Here is a 19,436-nt window from a genome sequence, read left to right as displayed (position 1 = left end):
AAGGGTGGTTGTGACAGTCTTGGACTGATGAACTTCTGTGTATATAAGGTATATTTTACATATCTCATACATGTCTCCATATCTACCTCCAAACATGTCTATCTAACACTCATCACACAAAGAATCCTCATCTACCCAACCAATCCATACATCAGGTATCTCTGTACAGAGACGGTTGGATGTACTTGATACAGTGCATATATGGAAATCGCTCACTCGCAAATGTTCACGACTCCCACACTCGGATCGTGATCCGACGCCTGCGCCGCATACTCCACCCACGTATTGACATGTACATGCTCCACCTTTGCTCCCGCACTTACACCCTCACTGACAAACACATGGTCCAGGGCCTGGCAGTTCATGTCGTACAGGTACGTGTACCTCTCCGTGGCAGGGACACCGGCGACGTCGTCGAGGTCGCGCAGGCCGGAGGTCGAGAGGAACTGTTTCAGGGGCGGGGCGAAGGTGAACTCGTTGAAGTCGCCGGCGGCGATGATTCGGGCGTTGGGGTCGTTGGAGAGGAGGGTGGATGTGAAGTTCTGTTTGTTGATTTTTTGTTAGCTATTTTCCCCTTTCTTTCTAGATACGCGCCTCTATAGGCAGGCGTCTTCTTGGTTAGGCAGGCAAAACTTACTGCAACTACATCCGCCTGCGTCATACGGGTATCGACCCCGCCGTTGACAGGAGGCCGGGCGTCACCCTCCAGCGAAGAACTACCGCCCTTGCTCGTAAAGTGCACATTGATCGTGAAGAACTTGTTCTTGCCATCGAGTGTCTCCCACGCAGCAGCCAACGGCTTACGGCTATCCGTGAAAGCCTCCGCGTTCTGGGGGTCGATTCGGCCAGGGTTGTACTTCAGCTCGGGGCCAGATTCCGACAGGACGATGTCGTTGGCGTCGGTGCTGGAGCCCGGGTTGGGGTTGCGCAGGCGGATCACGGAGGCGTCGTACAGGTACGCGACGCGGATGTTACCGCCAGGTTGGCCGCCGTCTTGGTTGTTGAGGGGGGCGATGTCGATGAAGGAGTAGGAGGCGCCGCCAGCATTCTTGATTGCGTTGGTGAGGGCAGAGAGAGTTTGATTAGCAGAGGTGACTGTGACGGTTAGATATCTCTACCTAAAAGGCATCTTCTTATTCCTCGGTGTATAGATCGCCTGCGATCATAATAATAATAAAAAGGGTTACACGTACCTCCATCGTCTGTCGGACCACTATCATCCTGCACCTCCTGGACAAACACGAGTGGTGGGCTGTTCAAATAATTCGCGATATGATCCGCAATCTTGGGAAGATGAGCAGAATCAGGCGCCAGGTTTTCCACATTGTACGATGCGAACGTCAGAGCACTGCAGGTGCCGTCCGAGGTGAGCCTGCTAGCGGCTGGCAGCGCTGGGGATTGAGATCCAAGCACCTTCAGCGCCGTCAGCGGCAGAATACGGTAGAAGCCATACGCCTGGGTCAGAACGCCGGTTATTTCTGCCAAGTCATCGCCTAGTTTGGTGTTCTGAGAATTCTTGGTCCCGTCAAGGGGGCTCCCGATGAGGATTGCTTCGGGGTTGGCGTCTATATATGAAGTTAGTACAGTAGACAATGAATAGGAGCTGATATCTAGAAGGACTTATGCACCTTTATCAGTCATCGTCAACCCTCCCCGCTGGTTCTCCCCCGTGCTGTTCCACTGACCAATAACCCAGGTGTCGCCGTAGGAATTGGGCCTGCTGATCGCCCGCGGCGTGGCCAGCGTAACCAATTCGCCGCTCAAACTCTCCCAGAAATCCATCCCATAAGATGATGGCTGCAGAACCGGGTTCTGACCAGATATGAGACTTGCACTGTTGGGCAGCCCGAACACGTCGCCCTTGTCGAGAGACGAGAACTGCTCCGTGGGTGGACTCAGCCCTGCGTCCTCACCGATGATAACGGCGTCGACCGCGTTTCCGCTCGAGGAGACGATGATGTTCGAGGGGGACGTGATCTCCGTCAGAGGCACGTACGAGGACGACGAACGGTACTCGGAGACCTTGCCATCCAGCGTGATGATGTCGCCTACGGCCAGGGAAGACCCTGCAGTGCTGCTATAGATGTATATCGACTCTGACGTGCTGGAATCAGCGTCTGGTGCGGTCGAGCGCAGCCAGAAGCCATCCGGGCCCTTCGCGGTGACGAGGCCGGAGACCTTGGTGACGTCGCGTCCGGCATACGAGGACAGGAACCTGTTGCCATTGATCTGGCTGATAGTCTCCGCCACGGAGCTCTGGAAGCAGAGCGCCGCCGCGAACGCGAGTGTGGTCTTTGCCTTCATGGCGTATATCGGGTGAGAGCCAGAAGGTAATCCTCAATCATGACCATGCCTGCAACAGCGGGCATGGTCCTCTTTATATGTATAGTAGTCTCCCGGAGATATGACCATATCTGTGTGAACTCCTCGCATAGATCGTGATAGCAATAACACGCGGGATAACAACCTCGGAAGCATCGGACCAATCTGCGATCTGAAATCCGCCATGACAACCAGGAAGCCAAGACGCCTAGTGTTTCCGCAGCCCGTCGCAGCGCGCGATGGCTCCCACGTTTCTCTTGGCTGACGGGTGAAGAAATATCTAAACAGAGTCCAGATTAGATCTGGTGGTCGGCTGTCACCGGGCGTTTGGGGGTCTAGAGTCAATTCAAATTAGCTTCTCCAGGAGGTCCGTCGGAGGGGTGCCGCGGCCTAATTCATGGTCTTGGTAATCTTTTCCTATAGATGGACACTAACTGAGGTTCCATCCTCTCCATTCATGGACTGTGCTGTCGTTGGCAGAGTGATTCAGGCATAGTGTTACCTACAGCGTGGTTAGGAACGAGGGGAACTCTTAACCAAACACCAACTGAACGTGCTTACCAAGGGGGCTCGCATTGTATTCAATTCTATCAATATAGCAAAATGACGGAAGTGATCGATATAGACAAATTTGTTAATGATTAGGCATCTAGCATGTAGGGAGGATAATGGATGAAGATGGATGGAGGGGGCGAAGGATGGGCTCGAACAAGAAGACATGGGGCATTTCTTCCCGCGCACTAACACCGCACGGCAGGATTCCCTTCTAAACTGCCTATAGTACAAAATACATGCGTGGACCTCTACCATGTGAGAACCTCGAATCGAGCCAAAAACTTCGTCAGTTGGACTGCAAGTTGAACTCTTAATACGAGTCAACTGGTATCGTGAAAGTTTTATATCAGCGACTGTTATTACATGTCGCATATATTTCTCTATAATCATGCATCAATCGTGAAATATATCAACCAGAAAAGGAACACTGCCGCACACACTTTCCAAACATCAGGTGAAAACATCCGTCGCATACCTCTCCTTCGCCCTCAGCCTCTCGAAGAACTTCTGCACAGCTGTCTCCTCGTCCTCCTCTTCCTCCCCATTACTCTCACCTCTCTGCTTCCGCTCCTGGAGCGTCTCGCGCCGCTTCTCAAGATAAATCATCTTGCAGACATCACGCACAGCATTGCCCACAGCAGTGCTGCCACAGACATAGATCCTTGCCCCGCTCTCGAACAGCTGGACCAGCTCCTCACGGTCTTCGAGCATCCTGTCCTGCACGTGCTGCGGCCTGGTGGTGCCGTCATCGTTAGGTTCGGGCCGGCTGTATGCCCACCGCACGTCGACGGCGCCCAGACGTTCCCATTCCGCCAGCTCAGAGGCGTGGATATCGTCCTTGCCCTTCGTGCGGCACCCAACATATAGGACCGCTTTGGCATGTTGCTGCTCTGCGGAGTCGCTCTCGGAGGTGCGTCTGGCCCGGATTTTCTCCGCTCGGTCCATGATGAAGCCACGGAAGGCGGCTAGACCGCTTCCGGCGCAGGCCATGATCATGGGCGTCTTTAGATCGGCCGGGGGTTTGAAACCTGTGGAGGAGGGGCGGACGGTGAGGTGCACGTGTTCCCCAGGAGTGAGCTGGGATAGGTAAGTTGAGGCGACACCCATGTACCGCTCGTCTTCGGGTTGTTCGCTTGCGGGGTGGGGGGACGCCAGCGATGGGGAATTGAGGACCGAGATAGTGATGGAGCATTCAGATGGATCGACCAGCGGCGAGGACGAGATAGAGTATTGCCGAACCCGCATCGGCGGTAGCATCGCAAGATAGTCTCCAATTGGCAGGTCTATGGATGGATAGCGTATCAGCAGATCAAGAGGGCTGAGTCGCTTTGCGACAATCTCATCGTGGAATCGTGTTGGACTCGAAGCGAGGAAGCGCAGCTCAGCCTGAGTATCTGCATCTCCAGCAGCCGCTTCTGCGAGGACGTTGAGGTCCCGCTTCGAGGCTGGCTGCGAAAGCTCGACGTACGTCGATAAGAGATCAAAGGCTGAGATGGGAATATCGAGCGGAATGGACACTGGTAGGGTGGATGCACCAGGCGACTTCTGAATCTTAAGCATGGCGTCCCAGGGCAGGTTGAAGCGACGGATCGCCCGGCGAACGACAGCGCTTGGGTTTACGGGAAGCACGGCGAGATAATCACCACATTGGTATGTCATGTCGGACGGTAGCTTGAACCTGATCAGCCGTTTGGCAGGCACATCTGGTGCTGTAAGAAGCTGGTTCTCCAGCACGAAACCTTCCTGCAGCTGAAGACCCAGAGTAGATGCACGCATGCCAGTGCTGATTTCGACCTGCAAGGCATGCTTCGACTTCGACGCTTCCTTTGGCTTAGAATCACCGAAAGCGGAAGTCATGGCCGGCCAGAATTTTGACTCTCCCCAGTTATCAAAGTCGTTGAAAATGTCGGAGTTAGCGGCATCGGCGAGTCCGATATCACAAAGTCTACTGCCTCCATTTTTCCCAACCAGGTCATCAACAGCTTTAGGGACTTTGTAGAAGGTTGCTTGCCAGTCACCTAGAATACCTATTAGCCATTTACTGAAGAGTGTAGTAAAGACGTCGGATACTCACGGTGGCCGCAGCCAAACACTGCATAGTTTATTCCTTCAAGCTCCTTGCCATCTAGCCCGCTCAGCCACTCAAAAAAGTGAGCAGCGTTATCAGGAGGCTGGCCTTCATAAGAGGAAGTAATGAAGACGACAGGATCCGACTTGGGGATATTCTGCCTTGCAGAATCGAGAGAGTTTATCTCAGCAGCGTATCCGTAACCTGCTGCATCATCTGCCAGTCTCCTAGCGAAAGCCTCACAGGTTCCCGTGTTGCTTCCGAAGAAAATATGCATTGGTTTGCCCTTTCCAGATTCCAAGCCGGCGGAAGAGGCTTGCGCCTTGTGCTTCCTGCTGGCTGCGCTCGACGCATCCACAGGGGCCTCACCGGGGTTGTTAAGTAGAGCCTCGAGAGTTGTTGGCTTGAGTCCCTCACGCAAAGTTGCTCTCATCTTGAAATCTTGTGGCTTCACCGTGAGGGTCTGCTTGATCTGCAGGTTGTAACTGGGATCGTCCATCTGGAAGTTGAAATTCTGCAACAGAATCGCTACAACGATGAGTGCTTCCTGCCAGGCAAACGGTCGGCCGATGCAGGCACGCATCCCGTTTCCGAAAGGCTTCCATGCGTTCTTGGGCAGTTTCTCGAAGTTCTCATCGAGCATCCTCTCCGGCTTGAACTCATCCGCGTCTGGCCCATAGACTTCGGGATCGCGATGCAGTTTGTTTAGGATGACGACGACGGCATCGACATTTTCCAAAGAGTACTTTCCCTTCCCCAATGTAACCGGGTCCTCCTTGTTTTTAGTAGGATGGGGATGTAGTGAAAAGGCCGCAGCGGTCGGCTGCAGACGAAGTGTCTCCCGCATAACGGCGTTGATATAACGTAACTTGGGAATATCATCGATGGTAAGCTTCCTTCGCCCGATAACGGTGTCAATCTCCTCTTGGGCTTTCTGGTATGCTCGTGGGTTCTTCAGAAGGAAGTAGAAAAGAAACGACAGCATGCCCGAGGTGGTTTCGTGACCTGAGTCATCAGTCTTGAATATTTCTATAAGATTCATTGTTTCGCGACGTACCTGCAATCAGAAAGGTAATCATGTTGTTGATTATACTCTCGTCAGAGAGGCCCTGGCCAGTCTTGGGATCCTTGCCATGAATCATTGCATTTAGAAGATCTTTCTTGTCTTCTGGTTCCTTCCTTCTTTCGTCCACAAGGTCCTGTGCCGTTTTCTTCAAAAATTCAATATCATTCCAGTACTTGGCATTCTCACTTGTTGGCAGGGTGTTCATGATCGCGGGACGCAGGGCACGGTAGCCTGACCCCTTCAAAAAGCCCACCATCGCCTCTACAAAGGGATGCATTTCCTCGTGATAGAAGGAATTAAACCGTGTTCCCATGGCACATAGAGCGATTGTATCCAGAGTCAGACGGGTGAAATCGTCCGTAACAGGAATCGGCACCTTCGGTCCTTGTCGCGCCCATTTCATGACGAGCTGAGAGGCGATGTCGTACATTTCTACAGAATCATTGGCTTAGCTGTTCTGACAAGACGTTTAACAGCAGAAAACTCACCATCAAACATTTCTCGGATGGAGAGTGGCCCAAATGCAGGGACAAGGATGCGGTGGGCGATTGCCCAGTTCTCCTCCCCGGGGTAGTGCGCGGTGAATAGACCATCATGCACACCATTTCGAATCTCTCCCAAGCCTCCTGAGACCTTTTTGGCAAAGCGCTCCTCGTCACATAGTTCGTCAACGAGCTCGTGCGAGCTGACGAACACTCTCACCCTGCCAAGGGTGTTTAAACGGAAAATGGGGCCTGGCAGTGGTCAGCTGAGCTGCAACAGGGAATTGTCACACAGGGACCGAGAATATAGATTTTGGTGAATACGGGAAGATTTCTCGAGAAGTCAAACTGGTGGTACCATACCATATGTATCCGCCAGCCGTCCCAGGCTGTGGCTCGGTTGATCTTTATCAAGGTCGTAGATATTTCCCAGCAGAGGAACGCCCCATGGCCCGGGAATGGGAGTGTATTTTGAGGAATCCATTGCGCTGCGAATGAACAGCGATTGAATGAAGCTCAAGACTATCAACGCGACTCGAAAAAGACCATGTACTGCAGGAGGAATGTTGAGCGTGCCCTAAGAGCGCTGGCAGGCAAGATGTATGTAGTATTTATTAATTGGCCTCTCCAGTCGCTGCATCAGGCCAGCTTCAACTATTGTTCCCACTAGTCATGGCAGAGATGCCGCCATCTTTATGTACCTGAGCCGTGGGGTCTGGGCGAGCACACGTTGTCCTCGGAGGGGTAGAACAGCCCTCTGCAAGAGGCTCGAATGGTGGGGTCGGGGAACATGACGGCGACACCGAGAGGTGCAGGTCATGTCCAGGAAAAGAAACATGGGCTCGCGATCTGGATCAGAACCAGCGGGGCCTCCATCTCAAGCATTACCGTGCTGGGAAAGGCTCGCTTCGGTCGCGCCGATCTTGGAGATCTTTGCGAGCATCGCCGCCGGACGTGGCCGTGTCGATCAGCAGATGCGAGCCCAATCGCACACAGGTGGTTGTCATGAGCCATTTCTGAGAGGGCATTAGTCCTCGTCGACTGAAGTGAGTCACCGCTATGCAGGCCACGTCTCTGCTGGCCTTTCTCCCATGACTTCCCATGGGTGGAGACAACTGGTGATGGATCCAACTATATCCATTTGCTCTGGCTTGGCATCTAAAACGTTTAATATATTAGGTAGGTATCGATAACTAACAGTCGATTACCCTCTTACAGAAACCAACAAGTCTGTTTATATTACCAAGAAAGGGAATTTATTGAAAACCTAATTAGGAAGTGCGATCGAGCTTTCGATCGTCTATAGCCGTCGCCTCTGCAGAGTGACCTTGAATGGAAAAGAGAAAACTTTTCCATCCTCTTTTCCATCTCTGTATTCCTAGGTAGACCGGGCAAAAAAAGTCCGTCTCGATGACATCGCTATGATATCCTCCAATATATCCATGAAAATAAACAGAGGACAAAAAGAATGAATGAACTGCACCAACAAACATCTACACCAATACGTTAGGCAGACGCAACCATGACAAGCACATATGCCTTAATGACAACAACCACCACCATCTCTCTGGCCGCATTCAAATACCCTCCCCCCTCTTCCCCGTCGAAAATGGATTTCACTCATTCCAATGTGCAAAACAACCCTTGCATGTCTAAAAACTCCCCCACAAGGTATCCATCTTATAGTATATACATTCCATCATCCTGATTCTCCGTGGATCGAGTGTCTATAGTGGATGGAATACAAAGTGATCCAGGCACGTCCCCTTGAGTTTGAGACTGTCTTATTCCTGCTTTCCTGAAAGACGTGTCTTCAGTACAGGGAGATACATATTTCTTATGTCAGTCAGAAGCATGTTGCTTCTCTGTTAGTCGGGTGATGGCTATTCGTGGATATTGAAATCGTGAAGCGTGTATTCTGAATTGGCAGATAGTGATTGAGAAATTTTGAACTCCTTTGAAACGACTCATTGTCCGACTGTGGTAGGCTTGAATGAAAAGTGCGAGCGGAAAAATATCCTGTCCTTCATACGGATCAGATCCTTCCTGTTAGATCTTCCGTTGATCCAAGAACTGAGAGATTCGGGTCGTCTTCCGGTAGGCGGGTTCGGTCCCAAAAAACAAGGATTCGACAGTAATAGTCGCTTCTCTCGTCGGTAACGCATCGCGCGTTGTTCGGGCGTTTCCTCTTCTACATCCTGGAGCTGGACTTTCTTCGGCTTCTTTCGTGGTCGCTCAGGTTCTGGTTCCGTTCGAACGGGCTCGGCATTCAGTAAAGTATGTCCCTCATCATCGAGGAGAGATCCTGACATGGAGGAGGATGATGGGGCCGAAGAAAGGGGAATAGCCGCCTCAACGACCATACTCAACTGCTTCGTGGACTTCTTCGGAAGAACAAAACGGTATATATATGAACAGTCCGGGCTCGTTTTGGCCTGTTCCAGGTACTTCTGTCTATTTAACTCATCCGTAAATCGTATAGCAACAATATTCGCTGCCCGGGATTCATTTCATGTGCTTCATGGAGCATCTTGATCATCGAGATGCTTAAGATCTGATCGTTTCTGATATAGCTGAAGCGGTACTTGGCCACTAGTACATCTGTAAACCTCACATTTTTCAAAAGGAATCTGAACAATAATATTATTATTATAATCAAGTTTAACGTCCATACCGAGCCTTCCGGCTATGACAGACCCTGAACAATAATATATGATGCGTGTCAGCGTAGTAGCTTGGGAGGCATCAAATTTTGATTCAATCTAATTAGAATATATCAAACGATATAAAAGTGATAGTTATGAGGAAAAGGAACGATCGGACAACAGCGTCTAGCTGTCTGATATAGATATTTGCACCTCTTTGATGGTCGGAGAATTTTCTGGGAGTCTTGGCTAATCCTTTGACCATTAGAACTGGGTTCCACCGTATTCAGAGACCTTTCAACGCACATGATAAAGAGGTTGATATGTTTTTTTTTCGAAAGATATGATTGATCCCCTGGATCCGGGTATATGAGATCCTGCAGCAGCCCTATGCAGGTAGAGGTCTCACAGTGGCCTAATCTGGTCTGTCTGCGTGCTGGTGTGAGAGGCCCGGGCCGGGGGTTCTTGGAGGCTGTACAATACATTAGCAACACGTTCACCAGCTGTTTGTTATAAGTAATAGCACATACCGTTCGAGAAGGGCTTTAAACATAGATTCAGCAACCATCTTGCCCACCTCTGACCGTGCAAACTGGGGCCAGAAACACAGCCAAAAGGTAAAGCACGAAACAAGAAATTCTAGAATACCCATTTCTGACGGCCTAGTGGACCTTTTGCTCTCAGTTAAATCGAATATCCCGTTCCGAATCCCCGATATCCTTCTCCCCCGAAGCATGGAATGGCATTTAAATCTCCCAGTTCTTGTGGAAAGGTCGAGACAAGCCTTCTAAGCCAAATTGTGTAAGGTTGGAGCCAGCACCCGCACAGTGCGTCGCTTGGACGCATTGTTCCACTAGTGAAGCCTATAGTAAGCTATTTATAAGTGACTTTAAATGAATGTTCTAGACAAGTGGTTTCCACCTTTTCCAACCCGTGCCTTGTGAAGTTAATGAGTTCAAGAAACGCCACTCAGTCGGTGTCCAGTTGGAAATAGGAGCCGAGGTGGCCGGCTCGTCGTCGACTGCTATATTATTCCGCTCACCAGCAGACGTTTCCTCGGCATTTTAGGCAGGTTCGGCGGGAGAGTGTGAGCGGTAGTCTTCAGTATCGGTCTTAGCCGCTATATTTCTTGTAAGGCCGTAAGATCTCCTCTTTGTGGCGAATCTCATCGACTGTCTTCGACGGCTTGTTCCCCAGCATGTTGGAGCACAGAAGCATGTTATTTAGGGAAGCTACGAGGCTAGATCTCAGGGTTAGAAAATCGACAGGAAGATGGCGTCAACATCCGAGTGCGACATAGCGGCGGGCCTTCCGTGAAGGATGCTGTAGAAATTTTCCTCCGTGTGATTATGGGGAACGGCCCTGTTGTGTCACTTCCGCAGTGGGCACAGCACCAACGAGGAGAGTGCGCATAGGGTGGCGTAAAGTCTTTGATGAACGTTCAAAGTAACCAATAGAAGTGGATTTTGCACCTTCCGCAGTGGGTGCAGACCGATAACTGTCCCTCTTTGTAAAGTTCTTGGCTAACACTCGCTGTAGGTGTTGCTCGAGACTTAGCTGGGTGTCCGTTTTTATGACGGCTGCTTGTCCATGTAATATGGAACAGTCAGATAGACATTTTGCCCCCGCCCCTGGGGGCCAAGGGCATGTTACGTGGAGGGGGCATGGCTATCTCCTAAATCATTGAAAGGTATATCCCTGTGCTTCACCATCTCTTGGATCTATTCCAGAGTGTGCTCTAGACAGTGATCCTGACCTGATCTCCAACCACTCCCCTTCAACGATCCCTTCTAACCAAGAGTAACCCATTATCAATTGTCCATCGCCGCCTGTGACGAGGCAAGCGTCGAATGCCGCTCCAATCACACCTGCTCTCTGGCTGAATATCTTTTTTTTCTTTTGAAACCTTGAGATCTGTAATTGCGCTCTCAGGAATATTAGAAAAGATCCATCTGGAGTGTAGCCGGTGCCACCATGTTGGTGAAGTTAGAAAGTTGGCTCAAAGGGCTCAGTAATAGAAGAATGAGAAATGAGGTGGGTGTTTGTGTAGAATACTAATTCCCGGTTAAACATAGACATTCTTTTCGCCACCGGATTATATAAATATCTTAAAGTTATACGGGGCACCTGCGGTTGTCGGCCGTGCTCCAGCCCGAGCGATCGAAGGGTGCCAATAGTTCTATCTGTATTGAGACGCGTTAATAGTTATTTAATATCCCAATCAATATGAATTTAAAGAGTTAAAATTAGGAACACAGTTGCACTACACTTATATATATGTAAAGAATTTGGCTTTCTGCCTCTCCGATCTGGGCTTAAGCAAGCCTCGGCTTGAAGATCCAGATTTCCCCTGATATATTCTATCGTCAAAGGCAAGAAAAAAGGTGAGAGCGGTGTCTAGAGGGAAAAAATGCCTGTTCTCAGGTTACCTTCGAATACTGAGGTCTGTAGCTGCTCCAAGCTGGCTAGGGCCGTCTTTTTCGCCTGTATACAGGGAGATACCAAAGTTGGTCTTTAATGAGAACACAGCAGCCTAAGCATCCTGTTTATCATGATAAGGTATACGTATAGAAGATGGATTGCGGTAGTCACAGTTGGCTTTATGACAGTAGGAGACGACGATTGGTACTTGTCTAGGCATCGACAATGCGATTTTCGTCCAATCATAGGAGGCTGGCTTGCTGAGACCACAATAGACTAGTGCTATGTCTCTATGTGTGAATAGAACAAAGGTTATTCTTTTCAGTATCTTTGACTATTGCAGATCTTTTTAATGCGTTCGAGAACTTTTTAATATCTATTGTTTGTTGTATTAAGCCAGAGGGATAGATGCACAGCACATCACACAGGAGCACTTGAACCAATGCTGTGTATGATAGACTACTATCTCTATCCAGGATTCCCCACTTAGTATTCCCCTATGACTAGAACAGACTCGAGTATGTACAAGAAAGTCCACTGTACATTGATAGCAATTCCTCCTTACCAGCTCAGACAAAGAGCCACTATCACTGCCTTGTTATGGGAACTATCATTTACAGGAAGGAATGAAGGAGAAAGGATTTATGGAGGTTTTAGAGAAAGAAACTGTTAAAATATCCAACATTCTTAGGTAGTAGGTAGCCATTGGAGATTGTAGTATTGCGTATTACACGCCATGCCATGCCATTCCAGAACTTTTCTCATCCACCAGCTACTGATGCTTTAAACTATGGAAAATACTCCAGAAGAGTACACAAGTTAGGTGTGTGGGTCTTACAGATATGCTTTTGGTAATAAATTAAATGTAGCTTCTAGCTCGGAACTGTTTTCTTCTTCAGGACAGTCTTATTCGTAGGTAAATTCCAGAACCCAGGTGACGAAGAGTAGGAGACTGCAAAAAACCGCAAGTGTAGGTGTCCATAGGAAAGTTGTCATATGAGGATATCTATATCATATCGCAGACTCATTGTACTGTATATCGGAAATATACAGTACCCCGCTCCCACGTGAGAAAGGGCAGGAGACCGGAGAGCACAGAGAAAAGGGATGTCATTAATATATACCAATTGTTAGCTCCCTGATCATGACGGACCCTGTTACTTCGAACAAACCTTTACTGCATTGGAGTTGTTGTTGCTTCATCTTTTTGCCCTACCATTAGTAGTAGGCAGACACTAGCACAGCAAAGGACAAGAACGCTGAAGAAGAGGCTCCCAGCAGGAAATAAAGCCAAGAAATCCCACCGGCCACACTGATGTGTGGTCGAAGCTGTGCAGACCACACAATGATCAGTCTTGACAGCTAAGAGACTTTTTCGTCTTTCTGTGGGTTATCTGTATAGAGTAAAATAATATACAAGCAGATTGCATGTTTTCGAGGCATTCGACCAGGAATGTAGTAAATGTCACCCATCGAGCCAACTGCCACTGCGCGTCCGTCTCAGACCAACAGCCAAGAGGAAGGGACATATTCAAATTTGGTGATTTAGGGACAGATAGAATAAAGGACGCTGAGATTGAGAGCGGAAGATGAGAGAGATCTTTGGGATGAAGGAACACAGCGAAGCCAATCCCTGTGTGTATAGGTTCAGGAATCTCGCTGCCTCTGTAAGCATAAAGTAAGAATAAACAATTCTATCTTACAGTGGCAAATACAGATTGTAAAAAACACGAGGAAGCGGGCTCTGACATGGTACTTTGAAAGAGGATGAGTGACAGATGATACCCATAGCTATCCCATCAGCTAGAAAAGGAGGTACTCCAATGTGACAATTTTAGCCCTGCGTTAGGCCTCCATTCCCTGGCCTCTCACCGTGGAGGCACTGCAGCCTGCTTGCATGCATACCGGTATGGACAAACAGTGGCACATGAAGAAATGGTGCCTGCCTCTTCTGAATAAATTTTCTAAATATCTCTTGGGATTGAAGGACATGCAGGTCCATTCATCCTGTTCAATATGTTCATACTTTATCTTCTCATGAAGTGTAAATGAAAAAAATTCTGAATTGAAGGATAAATTCTTCCCGGAAGCAAACTAAAACTGAAGCCGAGATGGACTATAGAGGCCGGAGCATGTTAACATTTATTAAGGAGATAAAGTGAGGGTATGCCGCCTGCCTTGTCGTTCCGTCCCCATGATTCAAGAACTGACGTGGAAAGCAGGCAAGCACGAATGCACCTTCACTTTCTATAGTACATGCCCATCGAATTGCATATGCCGCAGGAAAATGCTGCATGTAAGTTTTAACCCAGTCACCATGTGTGTATAACTACTGGCACTAATACCACCCTACCTACGGTAGGTAGGCAGATGTGTATACCTCGATGAAGCAGGCTTTTCCAATCCCGTTTACCCTCCAGCGCTTTTGGCGGCAAGGCCGTCGTCTTGTTTGTCGATTGTTTCGTTGTATACATGGGATGAATGTATAATGTAACGGTGCGACGCGGTTGAGCTTGTACAGCAATCCCATCCATCAAACTAGATAAGCCCAAGCCGTGTATATAAAACGGAGAGCGGTAGAGAATCACACCCATGTTGTCTGGTGTCACTAATACCTGATACTGTCAAGCAGGGTAAGCAACTGCGATTAATGTAGACAAACCCAATGTCTAAAAGCTCGATTCGCTGAGCTTGTACTGCACATTGATCCTATATATTAAACTGGACCAGTCCGCGCCGCATATATAAGACGGAGAGCGGTGCAGGATGACGCTCATATTGTCCTGGAGTATGTAATAAACGCAGGAAGGGGTTTGTGCTCATACCGTTTGGCTTCGCGCCAGTAGGTAATGGGAAGCCTGGCCTGGGTATTCTTTTTCGACTAGATGAACGTATATAGCTTGTACAACAATCCCTTTGGCTAAACTGGACCACCCCGGGCCACGTATATAAAACGGAGAGTGGCATAGGATGACGCTCATGTTCCCCTCGGCGTATATACAGTAATAATAGAACGCGGTATGGGGATGGCGCTCATGCCGCTTGGTGTACTGGCTTGTCTTTGTCCGTCGTCGCATCAGCAGATATTTTAGTCCTCTCAAGCAGGGTAAGTCATCAACTAAACAATAATATGCTCCCTGCGATGGGAAGTTTTGCCAGGCCGGGTATGTTTTTCCACCCGTTAAACTGGATCAGACCGACCTGCGTATATAAAACGGGGAGCGGCTGAGCCAACGATGCTCATCAGGATGGCTGTGAGAACGTATAAATATGCATTTAGATATTCAACTGTGTCCTGCAAGGTAGTAAATCAAGCAAGTATATAAACAAACGGCGATTCAGGCCGACAGCGCCGCGGATCAGCAGCTGTTCCCGGCCGCGCTTTTTGGTTAAATAAATCAGTATGTATTCAACCAATAGGCCCACGGCAATAGAGGGAGGAGAGGCGTAGGGAAATCTTCCATTGTAAGAAATAGAACATAAGGAAGTAGGTAAATGGACGATGGATATAGTAAACAGAACAGACAGATCCAAATCTGGTTGACTTGCTCCTCTTGGCTTCGCTTGATCTCACTTGTTCTGGATTTCAATCTCTGAATAGAGAAGTAGATATTCCTTTCTAAGCAACAGATCCACATCCAAAAGTGGAATTACTTCAGGAGAAAGAACTCTTGTTATAACAAATATCTCTGTTAGAGAAAATAGGCCGGAGATGACGAAGAAGAAGAAATACCAAGCGCCTCAACCCTGGAGTCTTACCAGGGCATGGTATTCTTCTGCTCTCCGCGACAGCTGATCCCTTCCACGGCTGGAACAAGAACAGTATAAAGAAGACAGCATATCTCCGGATTGAGGATATCAGGATCTCTTTTCGTTGTGGATGATCTTGCGAAAGAGGAATTCCCAAAAGGTCTTTCGAAAAAAAAAGCACAAAAGATATGCACTATTTCAATGTATGTAGTCCTCATGGGACCTACCATAGTCACAATATTCGAGCCAGCTGGTTACATGACACATGTACATGTACAGCAGAATGTCATCAAGCATCAACCGCTTGCCTGGGTGGGCCTTGATTTGAGTCCTGACTTGATAAGTACAACGGTGTATAATGGGAGTACGTATCCTATGCTACGCTATCTTTTTTATCATCATAGCTATAGCGATAGTTCTCTAGATAGAACAAGTAGGCAAAGTAGAAAGTATACAGAGAGAAGGTATCAAAGTCAGAAGCATATGAGATAAAAAGAAATCTGGTCCGATTTACCCATCGCTGATAGATAGATGAATGAAGTATAGTATAGAATAGACCTTTTGCTCTGTCTACTATCTATCCATCTCGTGTCAGATGAGAAGCTCTTTAAAGGACGGAACATGTCAGGACGGTGTGGTGCATGAGGAACCATGGTAGGTCCTCAAGACAAGAGAATGAATCTTAGGTAGATGGATAGATAGGTCTATTAAGTAAAGTTGAGTTGATAGAAAATGTAATAAACCATCTTGCTTTCCATCTTCATCTTCACAGATCTATATAGTATATCCCAGCAGCATGAGTGGAAAATCCAAACAGGCACCACTCATTGCTAGAAATGATAAAAGGAAAAAAGAAAAAAAGAAAGAAGAAAGAAGAAAGAAAGAACAGGCAAGACCAACCTCTTTATACCCAAACCCCAGCGCCACCTGAGCGGGGGGAAACAAGCTCATCTTCACAGCAACTTAAAAAACCAAATCATCATTTTGTACTCGTCTTCACCGTTGATGCATGCTAGATACTGTATCTCTGTGGCGTAGTGACTACTAAAACAGCCAAATCCAGAGACCAAAAGGACCGGCAGCTTGTATTCACGCACAGTAAATTATTACTTTTGTGCTTACATGTGCAGTGACTGCAATGGAAAGCTCTCTGGAACAGCAGAATTACGTGAATTCAGGGGCAGGACGGAGGGAAGATCGTCTTCACAGATATTGGATCATTGTCCATGCGTTTGTATGAACTGTAGGGTAAGCTGCGGTGATGGAATGCAAGGTCTGGGATGTTGTGGGGATGGTGGATAGCTTGGGAAGGTCTACAGGTCTGGAGGGAAGGGAGAAGCAAGGATGAGTGAGACATAGATATAGACTTGTTCTGTATAGTTATTTTTCATTACAGTTTACCAGCATGGCCAATTTCGACTACAAACGCACACAGATTACGAACAGTAGGATAGGACCCACAGGAAGTAAGTTCAGAACGTCACGTGTTGCTCTCGTACAATATTCCCACAAAAGATAGAAACACCGGAAACTCTCCAAACAAAGAGAAAGCAAGTCACGGCGGGTATATACATGGAGCGACGTGGAATGTTGTACGTATACAGGGCTGGAGGTAAGGGAGAGGCTGAAACAACAGATGGAACGCATGATCAAGAGAAAAACCCAACTAACACTGCAAAACTCCATCGCAAATAGTCATCGTCGAGACCACAATATGGCAGTGAGGTGAGGGCGGCGCGATGCGGTACCGAGAGGAAGGATGTGCAGGCGAAGCGGGTTCCCCGTCCATCGCCTGGACCAGCCGCGCGTGGACGGGCATCCTCCTCCTGGCGTCCACCGTACCGCACGTTCAGCCTCGCCACTTGCGGAATTACAGTATAAATACCGCCGCAGAACAGGGAAATTATAAACATTAAAAGCATCCAAATGCCACCGACCTAAGCGCCGCTGACGGGCTGGTAGCCGCCCTTCTTCCTCCACTCGGTCTGCCAGTTCAGCATCTCCGTCCGCTCCGAGTCGTACTTGGTCGCCTCTGCGCTGTACTCCTTGCGGCCCAGTCGGCGCTGCTTGATGCAGCAGAAGGTGATGAGGCCCAGAGCGGAAGCGCAGACGCCGGCGATGACGCAGTAGATGGCAATCTTGGCGCCATTGGGGAGCTCCTTCCATCGCTGACTCAGAGGCTTTGGTGGTGGTTTGTTGAGCTCCTCCTTGACCGTGGAGTTACCCCTGGTAGACGTCGGTTAGCAATCGCAGGACGATCCGATGGTGCAGCAGGAAACCTACTTGACAATTTCGATACTCTGCCAGCTTCCCGACATGTCTCCATAGCGGTATTCCTTGCCGCTGGAGAAGTCCTGGACGCGCAGCTGCTTCAGGGTCATGGTGTACGGGACCGTGTCGTAGTTGATGGGACCACCGGCCCAGTCGATCGTGCCTTGCGGGTTCTTGGGATCACCTCCGGGCCAGATACCGATGCGGACATTGCAGGGCGTCTGAGGGTAGTTCTTGCCGCCCACAGCATCCTCATAGTTCAGCGTGCGAACCAGCTTGCCGTCGATCCACCACTCCAGCTTTTCCTTTGTCCAGTGGGTGGTGTAGTTGTGGAAGCCGTCCGTGGCGCCGCCCTCGACGTCGTGGAAACCAGCACGACCGTAGGTGGCATTGCCCTTGCCATAGTAGTTGGACTGCACACGGCCGCCGTCCGAGCCAATCCATTCCCAGTCGATCTCATCGAGGTCGTCGGACTGCAGGACCACGCTGCTGACCACACCTCCGCCCGTGGCCGCCTTGACATGGGACTCGACAACACCGAAGAAGATGTAGAACTCGGATTGGATCGTGGGGGAGTCTAGACGCTCCAGAATGGTGAACTCTGCGCCCTCCTTGCCAAAGCCAATGTCGCCCGCCGTAATCTTCCAGACTTTGTTGTTCAGGGTCGACGTCTCGTTGAAGGTCCAGGTATGCTGGTCGCCCAGAGCCGGATTGGCCGGACAGTCTGTGGTATTTAGGGGGTTGCAGGCCGTCCAGGTCTGCGCCGTAACGGACGAGATGGCGGCTGCCAGGAGACCGAAGCGCAAAAGGAATGACATGGTGCTGTTTTTCTCTGTGGGATTATGGCGAACAACCGGTATGCTATATACTATACACTCGTCGAAGGAGGGATCGTGGGGTTCGAACTGTCTGTTTCTTGGGGATCGTCAAAGAGTGGATGTGCGCAAGACGCACTTGGAGAGAGAGAGAGAAGCCCCCGCGGCCAGGGACGAACGCGCGAGGATATACAGCAAATGTAATATAATATATCAACAGCTGAAGGAGAGACCAGTTAGAGAAAAAAAAAATAAAATAAAGAAGGACGGACGGGCGAGGAAGGCGACGGCGAGGTAAAGGGGCCACGCCGTGGAGGGAAGGAGAAATCATGAACCATGCTAGCTGCTTTGGTCTGTTACTTTCTTGTCAACGCGATGTCTCCTGATGCTTTCACTGGTCTGTTCCCCTGGCAGAGCGAGAGCCCAGACGCACCGGCGCGGCGCCGGTGGGGGGTCGAGACGCCCAGCTCGGCTCGCCCCGAGATAATGATGTTCCAGCGATCAGGGTCGTGCAGCGAGCTTTAATGTTATCCTTATTATTGTCGTGTCTGCGTCTTCACAGAGCATTCCAGGCAGGTCGCACAGCATCTACTATTTCTCTGCCTCTCATCTCCCCCAGCACCTGGCATGCTTCTCAGACGGTTTTTGCAAGCCCATCATCCCCTGCCGAGGTGCCAACCCGCCAAGTGCGCATGGTGAAACTAGCCGCCCGCGAATAAAAGCAACTAGCGGCCGCGCGCTGTTCGTCTCCTCGTCCGACACAGACTCCGTTACTAATGCAGGTCGGATGACCGATGGGACTCTACGATCGTTGCTCTCTATTTTTGTCGCCGGCGTAAGGATCGGATCGTATATCGCTCTCTACAAAACAAGGTGTTTCTCGTGCCAGGCCCGCGGCGGGTCCGCGATGCCTTGGCCGCTCGCTAGTCGATTAATATTAATAGCGACAGCACGGAGTACGGAGGTGCCTCCGCGCTCTGTTCTCGTCTGCACGGGGAAAGAAAAGAACACTCCATGGCAGTGAGGCTCACAACATCAATC

At 49.5% G+C, this 19,436-nt stretch overlaps 5 protein-coding genes across 5 annotated transcripts; all 5 read right to left on the bottom strand.

Moving 5' to 3' along the window:
- Positions 1-212: 212 nt before the first annotated feature.
- Positions 213-2,304, bottom strand: VTN00DRAFT_1893 (uncharacterized protein; the record flags this gene model as incomplete). Its single annotated transcript, XM_069428050.1, has 4 exons — positions 213-542; positions 638-1,095; positions 1,194-1,565; positions 1,629-2,304. The coding sequence occupies 4 exons, from the start codon at positions 2,302-2,304 to the stop codon at positions 213-215; spliced, it is 1,836 nt and encodes a 611-aa protein (XP_069292595.1).
- A 1,023-nt stretch (positions 2,305-3,327) lies between these two features.
- VTN00DRAFT_1892 (uncharacterized protein) lies at positions 3,328-6,977 on the bottom strand (the record flags this gene model as incomplete). Its single annotated transcript, XM_069428049.1, has 5 exons — positions 3,328-4,895; positions 4,952-5,950; positions 6,003-6,443; positions 6,500-6,745; positions 6,857-6,977. 5 exons carry the CDS (start codon positions 6,975-6,977, stop codon positions 3,328-3,330), a joined length of 3,375 nt encoding a protein of 1,124 aa, XP_069292594.1.
- Positions 6,978-9,543: 2,566 nt separating this feature from the next.
- VTN00DRAFT_1891 (uncharacterized protein) lies at positions 9,544-9,706 on the bottom strand (the record flags this gene model as incomplete). The annotated part of the gene is made up of 2 exons (XM_069428048.1): positions 9,544-9,610; positions 9,669-9,706. 2 exons carry the CDS (start codon positions 9,704-9,706, stop codon positions 9,544-9,546), a joined length of 105 nt encoding a protein of 34 aa, XP_069292593.1.
- Positions 9,707-16,958: 7,252 nt separating this feature from the next.
- VTN00DRAFT_1890 (uncharacterized protein) lies at positions 16,959-17,222 on the bottom strand (the record flags this gene model as incomplete). The annotated part of the gene is made up of 1 exon (XM_069428047.1): positions 16,959-17,222. One exon carries the CDS (start codon positions 17,220-17,222, stop codon positions 16,959-16,961), a length of 264 nt encoding a protein of 87 aa, XP_069292592.1.
- A 24-nt stretch (positions 17,223-17,246) lies between these two features.
- Positions 17,247-18,398, bottom strand: VTN00DRAFT_1889 (uncharacterized protein; the record flags this gene model as incomplete). The annotated part of the gene is made up of 2 exons (XM_069428045.1): positions 17,247-17,535; positions 17,593-18,398. The coding sequence occupies 2 exons, from the start codon at positions 18,396-18,398 to the stop codon at positions 17,247-17,249; spliced, it is 1,095 nt and encodes a 364-aa protein (XP_069292591.1).
- Between the last annotated feature and the right edge of the window lie 1,038 nt (positions 18,399-19,436).

This window comes from Thermoascus crustaceus (assembly GCF_041956765.1).
Source record: "Thermoascus crustaceus strain CBS 181.67 unplaced genomic scaffold VTN00scaffold_1, whole genome shotgun sequence".
Lineage (NCBI taxonomy): Eukaryota > Fungi > Ascomycota > Eurotiomycetes > Eurotiales > Thermoascaceae > Thermoascus > Thermoascus crustaceus.
Note: the sequence above shows the minus strand (reverse complement) of the source record. Positions and strands in the feature narration are given on the sequence as shown.